The 13,230-nt window shown below is 50.9% G+C and overlaps 6 protein-coding genes across 6 annotated transcripts; 3 read left to right on the forward strand and 3 right to left on the reverse strand.

Annotated features, from left to right (window-relative positions):
• Positions 1–1,069: 1,069 nt before the first annotated feature.
• Positions 1,070–1,781, forward strand: PFICI_14601 (uncharacterized protein; the record flags this gene model as incomplete). The annotated part of the gene is made up of 2 exons (XM_007843182.1): positions 1,070–1,215; positions 1,283–1,781. The coding sequence occupies 2 exons, from the start codon at positions 1,070–1,072 to the stop codon at positions 1,779–1,781; spliced, it is 645 nt and encodes a 214-aa protein (XP_007841373.1).
• Positions 1,782–1,984: 203 nt separating this feature from the next.
• Positions 1,985–3,984, reverse strand: PFICI_14602 (uncharacterized protein; the record flags this gene model as incomplete). The annotated part of the gene is made up of 9 exons (XM_007843183.1): positions 1,985–2,572; positions 2,635–2,848; positions 2,907–2,947; positions 3,001–3,060; positions 3,122–3,209; positions 3,285–3,475; positions 3,557–3,615; positions 3,683–3,727; positions 3,807–3,984. The coding sequence occupies 9 exons, from the start codon at positions 3,982–3,984 to the stop codon at positions 1,985–1,987; spliced, it is 1,464 nt and encodes a 487-aa protein (XP_007841374.1).
• A 1,807-nt stretch (positions 3,985–5,791) lies between these two features.
• Positions 5,792–7,859, reverse strand: PFICI_14603 (uncharacterized protein; the record flags this gene model as incomplete). Its single annotated transcript, XM_007843184.1, has 5 exons — positions 5,792–6,597; positions 6,649–7,293; positions 7,359–7,517; positions 7,580–7,672; positions 7,775–7,859. 5 exons carry the CDS (start codon positions 7,857–7,859, stop codon positions 5,792–5,794), a joined length of 1,788 nt encoding a protein of 595 aa, XP_007841375.1.
• A 1,566-nt stretch (positions 7,860–9,425) lies between these two features.
• On the forward strand, positions 9,426–10,173 carry PFICI_14604 (uncharacterized protein; the record flags this gene model as incomplete). Its single annotated transcript, XM_007843185.1, has 3 exons — positions 9,426–9,594; positions 9,648–9,707; positions 9,767–10,173. The coding sequence occupies 3 exons, from the start codon at positions 9,426–9,428 to the stop codon at positions 10,171–10,173; spliced, it is 636 nt and encodes a 211-aa protein (XP_007841376.1).
• Positions 10,174–10,486: 313 nt separating this feature from the next.
• PFICI_14605 (uncharacterized protein) lies at positions 10,487–11,521 on the reverse strand (the record flags this gene model as incomplete). Its single annotated transcript, XM_007843186.1, has 1 exon — positions 10,487–11,521. One exon carries the CDS (start codon positions 11,519–11,521, stop codon positions 10,487–10,489), a length of 1,035 nt encoding a protein of 344 aa, XP_007841377.1.
• An 801-nt stretch (positions 11,522–12,322) lies between these two features.
• Positions 12,323–13,126, forward strand: PFICI_14606 (uncharacterized protein; the record flags this gene model as incomplete). The annotated part of the gene is made up of 1 exon (XM_007843187.1): positions 12,323–13,126. One exon carries the CDS (start codon positions 12,323–12,325, stop codon positions 13,124–13,126), a length of 804 nt encoding a protein of 267 aa, XP_007841378.1.
• Positions 13,127–13,230: the final 104 nt, after the last annotated feature.

The raw sequence follows: 13,230 nt of genomic DNA on the forward strand, positions 1-13,230 counted from the left end.
TCGCTTTGTGAAGAGCTCAATTGTGGCTCCAGCATCGATGGGAATATCCGGACTCACGAGAATGCGGTCATAAACTGCGCTGCCCTGGTAGTTCAATATCACCGAGACCTTACTCGGCTCTTCGGCCAGTATTTTGTCAGTGCTCCCCAACCCATCTAGAGTTTCCCAGATCAAGGAGCAGAAGTCACATTGTTTAGTGGCCGACGAAATTTGCAATTCCTCGTACGTGCGATGCCTGAAAACATAAAGATCCTCGAGCGGCGGAAGATCCTTGCATAGCGTACATAGCGGCATGATGAGTGATTGTAGTGGCGGCTTAGATGAATGTAAAGTTTCCGTGATATCGACCAAGACGACATAACAGTCCCGACTGCTTGAGACTATATATGTAGTGATTCCAGCGGTGCCACGATGTCAAACTCTCTCAGAGCCTTACGCCAATGGTAACTTTTTGGAATGTTCTGGACTTTGTGCACCTTTTATGATCTGGCCTCTAAAAATAGCTCAAATGGCCCCCAAACAATCTTGACCACGGCACAAATTGATAGATGATACCGCCATAAACAACTTTACGGCACAGCGCATGCAACAGTCTTGTCAGCTACTGCAAACGCCCTGGTCATCGTCTAGGTTGGGCTGGCGCAATCGCATGAGGTCCCCCGATCATATCATGACGCGCCAACTGTACGGTAGCCTGTAGGTGGATTAGGTACCGGCTTTTAGCACCATAACTCATCCCCTATTTCCGAAATTTTAGGTGGTATAAGTCGCGCCAAAATCTCACCCAGATTCCAGCTCTGTGAGCCGTTGGCGTTTTTTTTTTTTTGGTCTTACTTAACAATCCTAAATACTTAAAAGGATTGATTGTTCCACCTCTTTACCGTGGTAGAAATCTCATCTTCTCAAAGATCTCATCCAACAACAAAAAAGAAAGGAAAAGAAAATAGCCCCGAAAATGCACGTCATCCTCACAGGAGCAACAGGCCTAGTAGGCTCGGGCGTCTTGGACGCCATGATTAAAATGAAGGAAATCACAAAAATCTCAATTGTGTCGCGGCGACCCGTAAAAATGGCAGAAGACATCAAGGACCCCAGAGTCAACATCATTATTCACAAGGACTTTGAAAATTACGACGCCGAACTCCTCGACAAGCTCAAGGGCGCGCGCGGGTGCGTGTGGGCGCTAGGCATAAGCCAAACACAAGTCGGACCCGAGTGAGTTTTTTTGTGTAACCCCAAAGTTGACTTACAATTCGTCGCGTGCTAACTCGGGTTATCTCAGGGAATACGTGAAAATCACAAAGGACTTTACCCTTGCAGCCGCCAAGGCGTTTGGCACACTGGGCACCGCAGAAGAGCCCTTTCACTTTGTCTTTGTCTCGGGCAACGGCGCCACCACGGAGCCGGGGCGCCTGACGCCCATCTTCGGACGCGTCAAGGGCCAGACCGAGGTGGCCCTGGCCGAGCTCCGCAAGGCGAACCCGGCCCTGCACGCCCTGTCGACCCGGCCGGCCTTTGTCGACGGCCACGCCCATACCGCCATCCACCCTTACCTGCCCACCCGCCCCTTTACGCTGCGCCTGATTGATCCCATCCTCGGCCCGCCGATCCGCTGGGGTCTCAAGAGCTTCCATAGCCCCACGGAGCCCCTGGGGCGTGTTCTGACCGAGCTCGCCCTCGGTAAACACCAGAGCCAGTTTGTGCCCGCCAAGGACTTGCAGATGATTGACCAATTTCCCATTTTGGAGAACAGCGTGCTAAGAAGGCTTGCTGGTATTTGATAAAGAACCATGGGCTTGATATATCTAGACATTTGCCCGGGACCAGTCATTTATTTTGTAACAATGATTATTTGTATAGAAGCACTTCTCTTGATACCACTTAAAATTCATCTCAATATTTCCAAGCACTCACACCCCATCCCCGACTGACGGCTAGATTATGTAGTAAACCGAATGTACAGCTGTGCAAAAGGATTAAACGCCTAGTATACAAATCTCCATCGAGGATCCGAATCGCCCTTCCAGTCCGCCACCGCGCCAACATCCTTAATCTCGGGGGCAATAGCATCACGTTTCTTGTTCTCCCGCTTGAGGCGAAAATACAAGATGGCCACAACGGCAGCATTGGCAACGAGGTAAGCGAGGGCGACGCTGTGGCCGACGATATACCGAGGACCGTCGGTGGAGCGGTAGAGCTGGGTGCCAATGACGGCGCCGCAGTTGCCAATGCTAATCTGCATGGCATTGGCAATGGCGCGCTTGGTCTGGCCCGAGACGTTGATGGCCGGCCACGAGAGCACGAGCGCCACGGCCGGGTAGATGCCGCCCGCGGCGAAGAAGACGCCCAGATACGACACGCCCGGCCGCGCCGACGGGTTGGTGTTGCCCAGCAGGATGCAGTACCCAATCGCGCCAAAGAGTGACGATCCTCCAATAAACATGGCGCGCTGACCCAGCTTTTCAGATAGAATGGCTACCGTGATTGTCGTGAGGAAGGCAAAGGCGTACGGGGGCACCGTCAGCAATTGTGCGGTTGCAGCCGTATAACCCAAACTCTTGATAATAGTTGGCTAGAGGGACAGGGCAGTCAGCTCGACTTGCTAAGCAGATTAGACAAAAAATATAGCCTCACCAGGAAAAGCGACAAAGTATAAAGCGGCAAACTCATAGTGTGGAACCCCAAGCCATAAAGCCAACAGTTTGGATCCTTGAAGGCCTCACGGACAGCCGCCCAGCTAAAGTGCTCATCGTGCGTCGCATCCGAGTCCGATGCCAGCCTCTGCTGGATGAACTGGCGCTCGTCCTCGCTGAGAAACGTGGATGTCTTGGGATAATTGTGAACGAACCTACGCTCTGAGATTAGCGGTCTTAATTGGAGTGATTCATCCGGATTGCATGTCTTACCAATAGGCCGCAAAAGCGACCACAACAGTAAAAATACCTTCCTACAAGATGTGAGTCTGATGCCGCTAATGTCTAGTAAGGCGTATTGACTGACGAGAATAAAGATCCACCGCCACCCATTCTGCCACACAATACCTTCCATCCTTCCAATACCCTGTATCAAGTCAGCATGACTTGAAATAGCACAATGAGGTGTGGGGGAAGACGAAACATACATAGGCGAGAATACCACCAAAGGCACCAGCCAAAGACGCTGCGCTAAAGAAGAGGGAAACGCGATATTGGCGCTCACGTCGTTTGTACCTAGATAACCAATATTCAGTCAGCCTCAACCGTACATAATGAGTCAACCATGGTGACCCAACAAAGACCACGTACCACATGGAAAAGTAATACACCACACCAGGAAAGAGACCCGACTCGGCCACACCAAGAAAGAACCGAGCAGCAAGAAATCCAGAGTAGTTGTGCACGATGCCGAGTAGCGTGGATACCACACCCCAGGCAATGGTCAAGGTCGGAAGCCAGATTCTAGGCGTGGTCTTCTTGAGTATAATGTTGCATGGAATCTGGACAGGGAGAAAGTCCCCTCTAGTCAATACGATGGGCCCCGGAAAAGAATGCTTCTCATTGTTGTCATGCTGGCTTACCTCGAATAGAACGTAACCGACAAAATATAATGTCAGTCCGTTAAGGTATCCATCCGCGGCTATAGAATAATTTATATTAATCAGCCGACAAGTCTCGTTTTGCTTGCGCAGAGGGTGTATACTCACAAATATTGGTATCATCCAACAATCCTTCGATACGAGCATTTCCAACTAATTCGCACCGAGTGTTAGTAATCATGATATCTCTTGGCTTCTCCGTTGCGACTGCGGGATGAGCATAAGTGCCTACCATTGCTACGATCCAAGAATGACAAGAGATACAGGATACCAACGGCCGGCAGAAGATGGGCATCAATCTTTCTCAGCAGGGCCTTTTCGCTAATCTTGGACCCGGCAATCTCAGTATCGGACGGACTCTGGTCGTCGAGTACGGGATCACCCGTTTTCTCGGGCGTTGAGGCGGACATGGTTTTCGTGATGTCCTCAGTGCTCAGCTTGCCGTTTCTGCGATAAGGAACAAATAAATTAGGAAATGATATCCTATCTGGCAAAATCTGGCTGGATCTAAATCAGGTACAGGTTAGTCATCCTGTGTGTATCGCAACAGCTTCAGTAGCCAAAAGGTAATGCAGATGTTGCTCGATTATGGTTTTGTTCAGTATCGGAAGAGCCGTGACAAAAAGACGACGACGACGACGATCTGCCACGTGCGCTGGGTCTTCCAGAGATCAAAACGGTGTACGATAGGCGAGGCCATGCATGATCGGCCGCAGTACAGCGACGAGCTATACCCAACAAATATAAAAGAAAGGAAAATGCGACAACAACTTACAAGCGAATCCTTTTTAGCTGCTGCGGAGCCTATATGTAGGTTATGCTAGTATGGACTATTATAGCACCCACGTGGCAAAGGTATAAATATTCGACAAACACCAGAAGAAAGTAAAAACGGTTGGGCGAGAAGCGTGCAGTTGCCTTCTCTTATTCAAAATCGATGCACGTTGAAATGATGCACCACCATATCATCCCGAGGTGGCCCACCCTCCATTCTTCTTTATCAATCTACTAGAACCTTGCTCAAGACTGTTGGGGGCAGGGAAAGGAAACAGCCACATTACTTTTCGCCAGGGCAAAGCTTCTTCAGCTCTTCTTTCACGCCTGACACGGTAAAAAAGAAACTGACGCACGATGAAATCAGTATCGATTGCACAATGGGCGTTCCAAGAGGGCCGGGTTCCCCATATGGGCGTGGTATGGTCGCTCCTGATTGGCTAAAACCGAGAGCACGCCTTGATCGACATTAATCGCGACATGACGACTCTAACTTTAGGCTTTTTTTTTTCTGGCAACACCCCATGAGGGCCTAGCTGGCACTCAACTGTAGGAGTAATGACAATTCCGCGCTTGCTCCATTCTGCGAAACATATACACGGTTTGGTGATGCAAAACTTGTGGAGAGGGTGTATACTAGAAAGAATTAGACAAGTGCTGATCGCAATGAGACAAGAAGAGGTCGAAAGAGTCATATCACCAGTATTACAAAATCTATAATATAATATATAAAAATAATGCGCACATTTGTACAAAAGATTCGTCGGTAAGGACAAATATTTGCCCTACAGAGGGCTTCTGCTAAAGTCCCCATCCTTGTTTCTCTGACCTCATTGTTTTCATTCCCTTTTCGAATCTATGCAAAAAAGGAATGATTTCTCATCATATTTATAAATTGTCACAATCCCCCCACGAGAATAATCCGAAATATAAATGGCGTGCTGAAAAGAATCGTGGTTTTCTGGGCGTAGTTGTCTGGGCGTATTAGCTAGGTACCATGTAATGGTTATTGCGCAAGTCGGCTGCCAGGTATGTCCGTTAAGCGACTCTCTAACCCCCCCGATCTTTGCTTGAACCCCCCTGTCTGGCCAAACCAAGCTTGTGATGGTTACATCTTCCCCCAAGCGGCTCTAAAAGCCGGGGGGGGGACACGGACTGCGACTGCAACTGTAGATAGCGTCGGTGCGGCAAGCAGGTCTGAATGCTACATAGTACATGGACTTCTTGCATTGGTGCCAATTTGAATGTTACTGTTAGATTTTCCATAAATTCATTTACCAACTACAAAAATGTATCGACCCTGCACTCCATAGACTAAGACAAATAAGAAATAATAAAATACCCAAAATATGATATAGTCCATGGCAAATCCTGTCCATCTCTTTCTCCCGCCAACCTTTATCATGTGTATCATCCGAGTCCCGTCGTCTCCACATTAAAAATCTAAATGCCAGAATCAATCTGCTCAATGCTGTTCTCGTCTTGGAACGTGGACCAGGCATCACACTGATCGCTCACGTACGTCGAGTCCATCATGTCAGCGATCTCGTCGAACCGCTCTACAAATTGCAGAGCAAAGCCCTCACTGGTGTGCCAGCCAATGTGGCAGTGAAGCAGCCAGACACCGGGGTTGTCCGTCTCCCAGGCCATGACCAGATAACCACTGGCGGGTAGCATGGCGACATCACGACGAGGAGGGTTGTCCAGGTTGAGCGTCACGTCGGTCGAGTACGTTCCAGTACCCTGAGCCAGGATGAAGAAATCGTGACCGTGCAAGTGGATAGGGTGCGTCACAGCTAGAGAGGTCTCAATAACGAGGTAGAACCACTCGTTGGCTGTCTCGAGGTGAATGACGGCGTCGTCAGTCTCAAACTCGTCGGTTCCGTCCAGCACTTGCATCAGCGTGGGGTTGGCCCAGTCCGTCAGCAGCGACGTCGAGTTGAGCGTCCACTTGAAGAGAGTTCCATCAAGCGCAATGGAAGCGTCCTCGGCGACTTGTAGCTCAACATCGCCCACCGTCTTGGAAATATACGGGACCAAGTTGTCGGTCTCGTCATCGCAAGTGTCGGAGCCGTAGTCATAACCAGTCGTAGTGGGCTCCGTGGTGGTATCGTCAACATAGGTCACTATACCGAGAATGTTGTCTGCATTGTCATTATCAGAGCAGGCCGATTGGGGAATGGCGCGCATCCAGAACTGGTCAGCCACATCAGCCTGGTCGGCAGTGATGAGAACATCGTAGCGTTGACCTACAAATGATTAGCTGCTGCTCCCTTGGCCCACTAAAGATGAAAACTCACCCATGCCAATGTTGATATAGTCTGCTGTATAAGGCTGGATGGGCACAAAGTCAGATGCAATGACAGTCATGGTGTGGTTGTCCACCATGAACTTCCAGTGTGTGTCGACGGCACCGTTGACTAGACGGAGGCGGTAAGTAGTTCCCGACACCCAGGAAGTAGTGAAGCGAGAGCCACCATCATCGTAAACGTTGGTGCCGTTGATAAGACCATTGTCAAGAGTAGGAGGTCCAACTGTCTGGGCGTAGTCGTAGAGCTCATCGACAGTCTGATGGTCCCAGTCGTTCAGGAAGAGGTTTCCAAGGTCCTCATCGTAATCGGCGGTGGCCGGTCCGTTGATAATGATACCGCCAAAGACTCCCTGCCAGGCCTGAAGCGAGAAGTGGGAGTGATACCATGAAGAACCATATTGCTCAGCCTTCCAGGTATAGGTTACACTTGATCCAACTGCAGTGGGGCACTGGGTGATGGAGCTCACACCGTCGTTCTGGTTGGTGTAGTTTTGGCGGATACCGTGGAAGTGCAGGCTCGTGCCGTTCAAGGATGTAGTCAGAGAGTTGGTAACATGGACCACGACAGTGTCACCCCAGTCGGCAATGATGGTGGGGCCGGGAATGGAGCCATTGACGGCCATGGCAGTGCGTGCTAGTGGTCCAGGTCAGTCTACAGTCTCACGTGGTAATCGAGATGTTTCTAAGGGAACAACTTACAGACGCCATCAGGGGAGACGGTGACATCAGTGAGTTCAAACCAATACTCCCTCGTCACTCCGGTATCCGGAGAGGTGGATGTATAGTCGGTATCAATGGAGTAATCGCACCACTCTGAGCGCGTGGATGCAGTGTTGCCATCGCAGACATCACGAGGTACTGTTGGATCGTTAGAATCAGAAGCAGAACCGTGGTAGCAGCGGTGCCAGTGCTTGGCTGACCCGGCTGCTCAGGATTGCCTGGGCTTGTGGGCTGGCCAGGAGCGGGTTGGGTGGTGGTAGGTTGCCCTTGACCAGGACCACCGGGAGTCGAGGCTGGATCAGGATCATGGCTTGCGGTGTAAAAGGGTTGGGGGGAGCGTTTCTAGGCTCGGGGAGTTTCCGGTGCCAGGCTGGGAATTAGAGGGTTTTTCTTACCAGGTTGCTGCGGGTGTGGCGTTGATACTACGCCAGAGATTAGGAACGATGCCAAAAGCATCGAGTTCGCAGACGTGAACTTCATGGTGGCGGAAAAGATGGGGTGCAGACTATATCAGCACCGGGTGGCCCAGAACGAGAGAAAGAAGAAACGTCAAAGGCGAAGAAAATGCCGAGTCAGGAGAGTTGGACTCCTTGAACTGTTGGCAATGGCTGGTGTTGATCACCTGAAGCGAGTGTGAATCCTCTAGAGACTTGCTCTTCCCTTTTCGTTAAGTTTTCGATTGAAGGTTCAATGACCTCTATTTGAAGGCCGTGGCTGCATGTCAACAAAATCGGAGCCACGCAGCCTCGGTCTCGGATATCTCAATCCATAACAGCAGGAGCACGCAAATCCATAGACAATTCTCGTATTTCTTAGGGTGAGTCGGCTCGTTTTCCGAGCCACTGATCGCGAATTGCTGTGAATGTTGTGCATCTGATAACGTGATGCAGGCTATACTGCCCTGCATCTGCGATTCCACGTAAGCTCTCATGAATAGGGAAACTAGAAGAGGCTCACAGATCGCAGATCATCTATGAGTTGATGCTTCATACAAGCCGCGGCTCTTGATAGACACGACGACTATGCACAAATTCGACTCTTCTGATTGGCTGAGAGGCGCCAAATACACACATGACGACTGTGGGGGAGTATGGGGTTACGATGTGCCTTCTACAATTGTCCTCACGCCGGCCCCTCCTTGGCGACGGGTTTCTGGCGATATAAGCTTGTATGCGATTTGACGTCCTGTGTAATTTTAATGCGAAACAAGACTGTGGGCAATTGTGCGGGTGAACGAGCCAGTCCGTGCATCCAGACCTTGTCTTGGCGAACGGTCGTGCTGGAATCAGTGCGCATAGTGCGGCAATCATGTCGAGAACAGATCTTGATCCGCAATATTATTATAGCAACGCCTGCACCGGTATAGCATCGTCAGAGAGCATAAAAGCCCTTGGGTCCACTGATAAGTCGCGATAATCGTTGAGTCGTATCGGCCGAGCCCGTGCAGTAGTCAGGCACCGGAAAATAAGTGAACATCACCATCCGCTTTCGGTCGTGGTGGAGCCCCGGCGCCCCCATCATACCTTAACAAGTTGCCTCTTCCGGACGTCCGGCCACCACAATACAGGATTCTGTGCGCCGCAATGCTGTGCAATTTTTGCGCGCACATGCTGCACTGCCGGGAGCCTCAACCAACCCTCGGGCCTCTTTGTGTCCAAACAGCTGATTGCCGTGGGCTTACGTAGCCCTTTTTTTCTGTTTACCGAAGTGCGGTGTAGCCTCCGATGCAACACTATACCCACATTCCGGCAGAGGCGACCTCACAACGTGGGTTCGTGAGTGTTGGATACCGTTCCGTTGCAGTGGTTAATAATATCTTCCCGCGCCTAGGAGATCGCCTCAAGGCATAGAAAACCAGGAAAGGTCTCGACGCCGCACATGTCATTCGCTTAAACCAGTTGTACGCGTCCATCATTCGATCATCGCCTACCCGAGAGCACTGTTGAGATATACATATCAACCTCGTTGCGTGCTGCACTACCCGCAGTTTTGATCACTCACCCACAAATCTTGCCAAGTCTTTCGTTAAGTCCCAGCTATTGCAAGATGCACTTTTCAATCCTTACTTTGGGCATGTTGCCCTTGGCCATCCACGCAGCGCCTGCACCCCAAGGCACTGAGCCACCGTCCCCAGGCCCTGGAGTCCCCAACATGGGGTTTGAGTTGTACGCATATGGACAGGAGTTTGGCGGTCTCTCTGTATTCAACTGGAACGGTAGTTGCCCTTGTGTCTGTATCTTTGTTAGAATCTTATTGATCATTCTCTAGGTCTCGCCTTCCTGGGCAACGCGTCCGAAGCCGGCGACTCCGAGGCAGCTCAAGTCCAGTGTAAGTTTCGATGCTCACCTTCCAGCAACTTTGGCACTTTTGCTGACGAGAACCGATAGTCATGCGCAGTCCCAGCAGCACTACCAGCATGACTGGTAACCCAGTACCTGTGCCTGGCCAGGCGTCACCGTCCTGGTTCAACGTCACCTACTACATCCCCAGTGACACCACAACCACTCATCAGACAGGTTTCCTTGAGGCCGATGACATCACCACCGATGACCTTGTCACTGGCTTTGTCTTCTATGGCAACACAGCCGCTTGGGAAGACTCTACTGGTGAACTTCAGACCAAGTGGTACGCCCTGCCATATGAGGACACAAACCTCTGGACTCTCAACTGGGATCCAAGCACCGAATCCTCGACTGAGAAGGTTCAAGTCACTCTCCGGACAGTCACGCCAAGTGTCCCACCTCACAACCCTCCCTCCCCCAACGGTGGCCAGCCAGGCAGCGCTTCATCGTGATGACGAGCTTGCAAACGCTGTTCAGCCTAGGTAGAGTGGCTAGGCAATGTTCATTTGAGACTGCAGAGTATAGGTTGGAGTTTGATTCTTCTTTTTATGGCGATGGGACCTGTTTTTGTTGGTGTTTTCCTACATGTGTGCTATTTAGAAACAAAGCCATAGGCAAGAGAAGGAGTTGCAGATTTGAGATTACCGGGTGATGAGCCTTAGCTGTGACAAAATCTGAACGTGAACTTTGGAGCGATAATGATTTGTTTCGCTGCAATCCTGCCCATACTGATGATTGACCACAGTTGACTCCAAACAAGCCAAATTATAGTGGTCGTTTCGGACTCCTCAGTATCGCTGATCTCAAGTATCTTGTTCGTAGAGACGTTTTTTCCGGACTGATCTTCATGAGTTGGAGGTTCATTGGCAAGTCTTCATAGTCCCAAGGGATGGAAATGTATAAATCTTCCCAGCGATCCCAATATTGTTTGAGCTGTTTCTTGCGATACTTTCGAGTGACATCATCCATATGTTCGGCCTCGTTATCGAGCATTACGAGCCCGCGATTCGCATCATTGCCTGGGACATCTTGGCCGGCACCGGTGGATGCTTCAAGTAAAGCACCAGCGATTTCCTCGAGCGCGCGCATGGTAGCCCATTCATCCCGGGCCAAGTTGAGACAGAATCTTGTGCTGGGAATGCCCAGAGGCCTCCCGTCCTTGAATTGTGGATCATATGCCCATCCGAGATTGATTTCATCCTCCTCATCGTCACGCCCGACATGGAACATGGTTGACTCTTCAAAGACAATATTGAAACTGCAGTTTTCCACCGACAAGGCCACCACATCATCGGCGTGTATCTGGACTTGCCGGTAAACGGCGGGCTCAAAATGCCGATCTGGCAACAGTAAGGGCGTCATGGACCGCTGGAGTCCATCGCCGGCGTGTGTAAACAGGCCTCTCTTGGGAATAGACAAGGTCAAGCAGACGACCTTGCCCTCTGGAATGGCACAGATGATCCTAGCCTCGCGGCAAGTTTGACGGAGAGCATGTCGGATCTGCCAGACTGAAGGGTCGTACTTGGCCACATCGTCGTCATCATCGTCAATGGATAGTCTGCGCAGGTCCAAGTGAAGATTTGGCGGAGATGTGCTCCTATTAGCGCCATGGTGGTCGTTTGGAAAACTGTGTATGTTGAAGAAATTGACACCAGGGGATGGGATAGCAGCCAAGTATATCTGATGACGGATCTCTGGTGGCAATTTCATGAATGGAGAAAATGTCGTGGTTGCTGGATCCAAACAACTGGATGCATCAGACGAGGATGATGAGACATCGCCGAGCTTTGTGATTGTCATATTTAATGCCACCAATAAAGATCAGTTGGAGACGCGATTGGAGGAATTGCAAGCTGCGGCACTACAAGGTTATGAAGAGTGACTGTCGCCTAATTTTGAGACTCGAGTGGATGAATTTCTAGGTAGCGTTGATGGGAATTGCTTACAACCACGATGGTTGACACTAACCTAGAAACACGGCGACTAAATCATTTTCCCCCCAGGTTAGGTAAATACAAGGTAAGCACACATTCTTAGAAGAACAGCTCCTTCCGGAATCGCGGGGACACTTTTCTTAGAGGCCTGTCCCGCGATGACGTTCTTGGTTTCTGCTTGGATGGCGGGGTCTTTCTTTGCTCTCTTCTTCCTTCTCCCCCAGGCAAATCATCTGCCCCACCCCCACCATGATTTTCAAGGGACTAGAAACGACGCGTCAAAAAAGGTCAAGCTTCTAGTCGTTGAGACGCGACTACAGTACATGCCATTGTCCAGTTGGGCACATCTGTTGAAATATTCTTGGGAATCAAGTTCCAATTCTCATTTCAGATGTGTCCCTGCTCACGCGTAACAATTTATTCGTGTGATGTTTCTTACACCAAGAATTTTCAGCCAGATGGATTGATGCCATTTTATTCGGCTAGCGACGAAACAGAAGCAAACGATGCCATGACATTAACACCACTACTGTATACTACTTTGTCTACCACTTGATCTCGTCGCTTCTCACCTAGCCAGTTCGAAGGGGCGTAGATCTACCGGTAGCAGCCGACTCATCAGTGGTAAAGGTGCTCGAGATCTTCCCCGCCACCTCTCGTCGGCACCATGGACATTCTAAAACGGACCTTTACCGCATACCGCATCAGCATCGTGGTCGAGCCACCCGCGCCCGAGGTCCTATCGCAACGGCTGCGCGACCACCTGGCCGGCGACACGGTGCGCGGCATTGAGATCCGCGGCGCCGAGACCATTGGCGGCAGTGACGCCGGCGCGCTCATGGCCGTGGACTGGCGGGTCCTCTCGGATCCAGACCGCCGCCAAGAGGACCACAGCGATGCCGACGACAACAATCATCAATACTATTACGACGATCAAGGGCCCACGCACCGCGTCGAGCTCGTCTATGAGCGCAACACCTTTCTGGCCTACCTCTTCATTGCGCGAGGCCTCCTCCTCATTAATGCGCCTGTGCCGGTGCGCGGCGCCCTTGTGCGCTTCCTGATGCAGACCCTGGACACGCGCGCAACGGTACTGGTCCCGGACTCGGGCGCGCTCATGCGCATCTTAGAGACGTGGCTCGGCGACGAAGATGGCAGTGGAGCAGCAGGTTTTACGCAAAAAGATGTTGCCATCACCCTGCGCTTTGCCGACAAGGCCAGTGCAGGAGGGCTCCGGACCCTCGACATTGCCATTCCCGCCCAAGATCTGGCAGCCTTTACTGGGACATCCGATGGAGACAAGTTCTCGGATAGGCTGGCCTCATATGTGGACAAGCACCTTGCGCTGAATATGAGACACTCTGATGTACGGATCGCAAAGATATCATGCGGTGGGTTTGTGCTGGGCGAGGGAAAAGTTAAACTGATGGACGAGGCAAAGGTAGCTGCGGTGTTGGACGGCATCAAATAGAGACAGCATTGCTGAATCCATTCCACTAAAGATTCGTGGTCATGGATTCGGGTTTCAGGCAAAGCAGAAGGTGTGCTTCTGAAAAGGGGTCGGAATTCCCCAAT

Source organism: Pestalotiopsis fici (assembly GCF_000516985.1).
Source record: "Pestalotiopsis fici W106-1 unplaced genomic scaffold PFICI_Scf_13, whole genome shotgun sequence".
NCBI lineage: Eukaryota > Fungi > Ascomycota > Sordariomycetes > Amphisphaeriales > Sporocadaceae > Pestalotiopsis > Pestalotiopsis fici.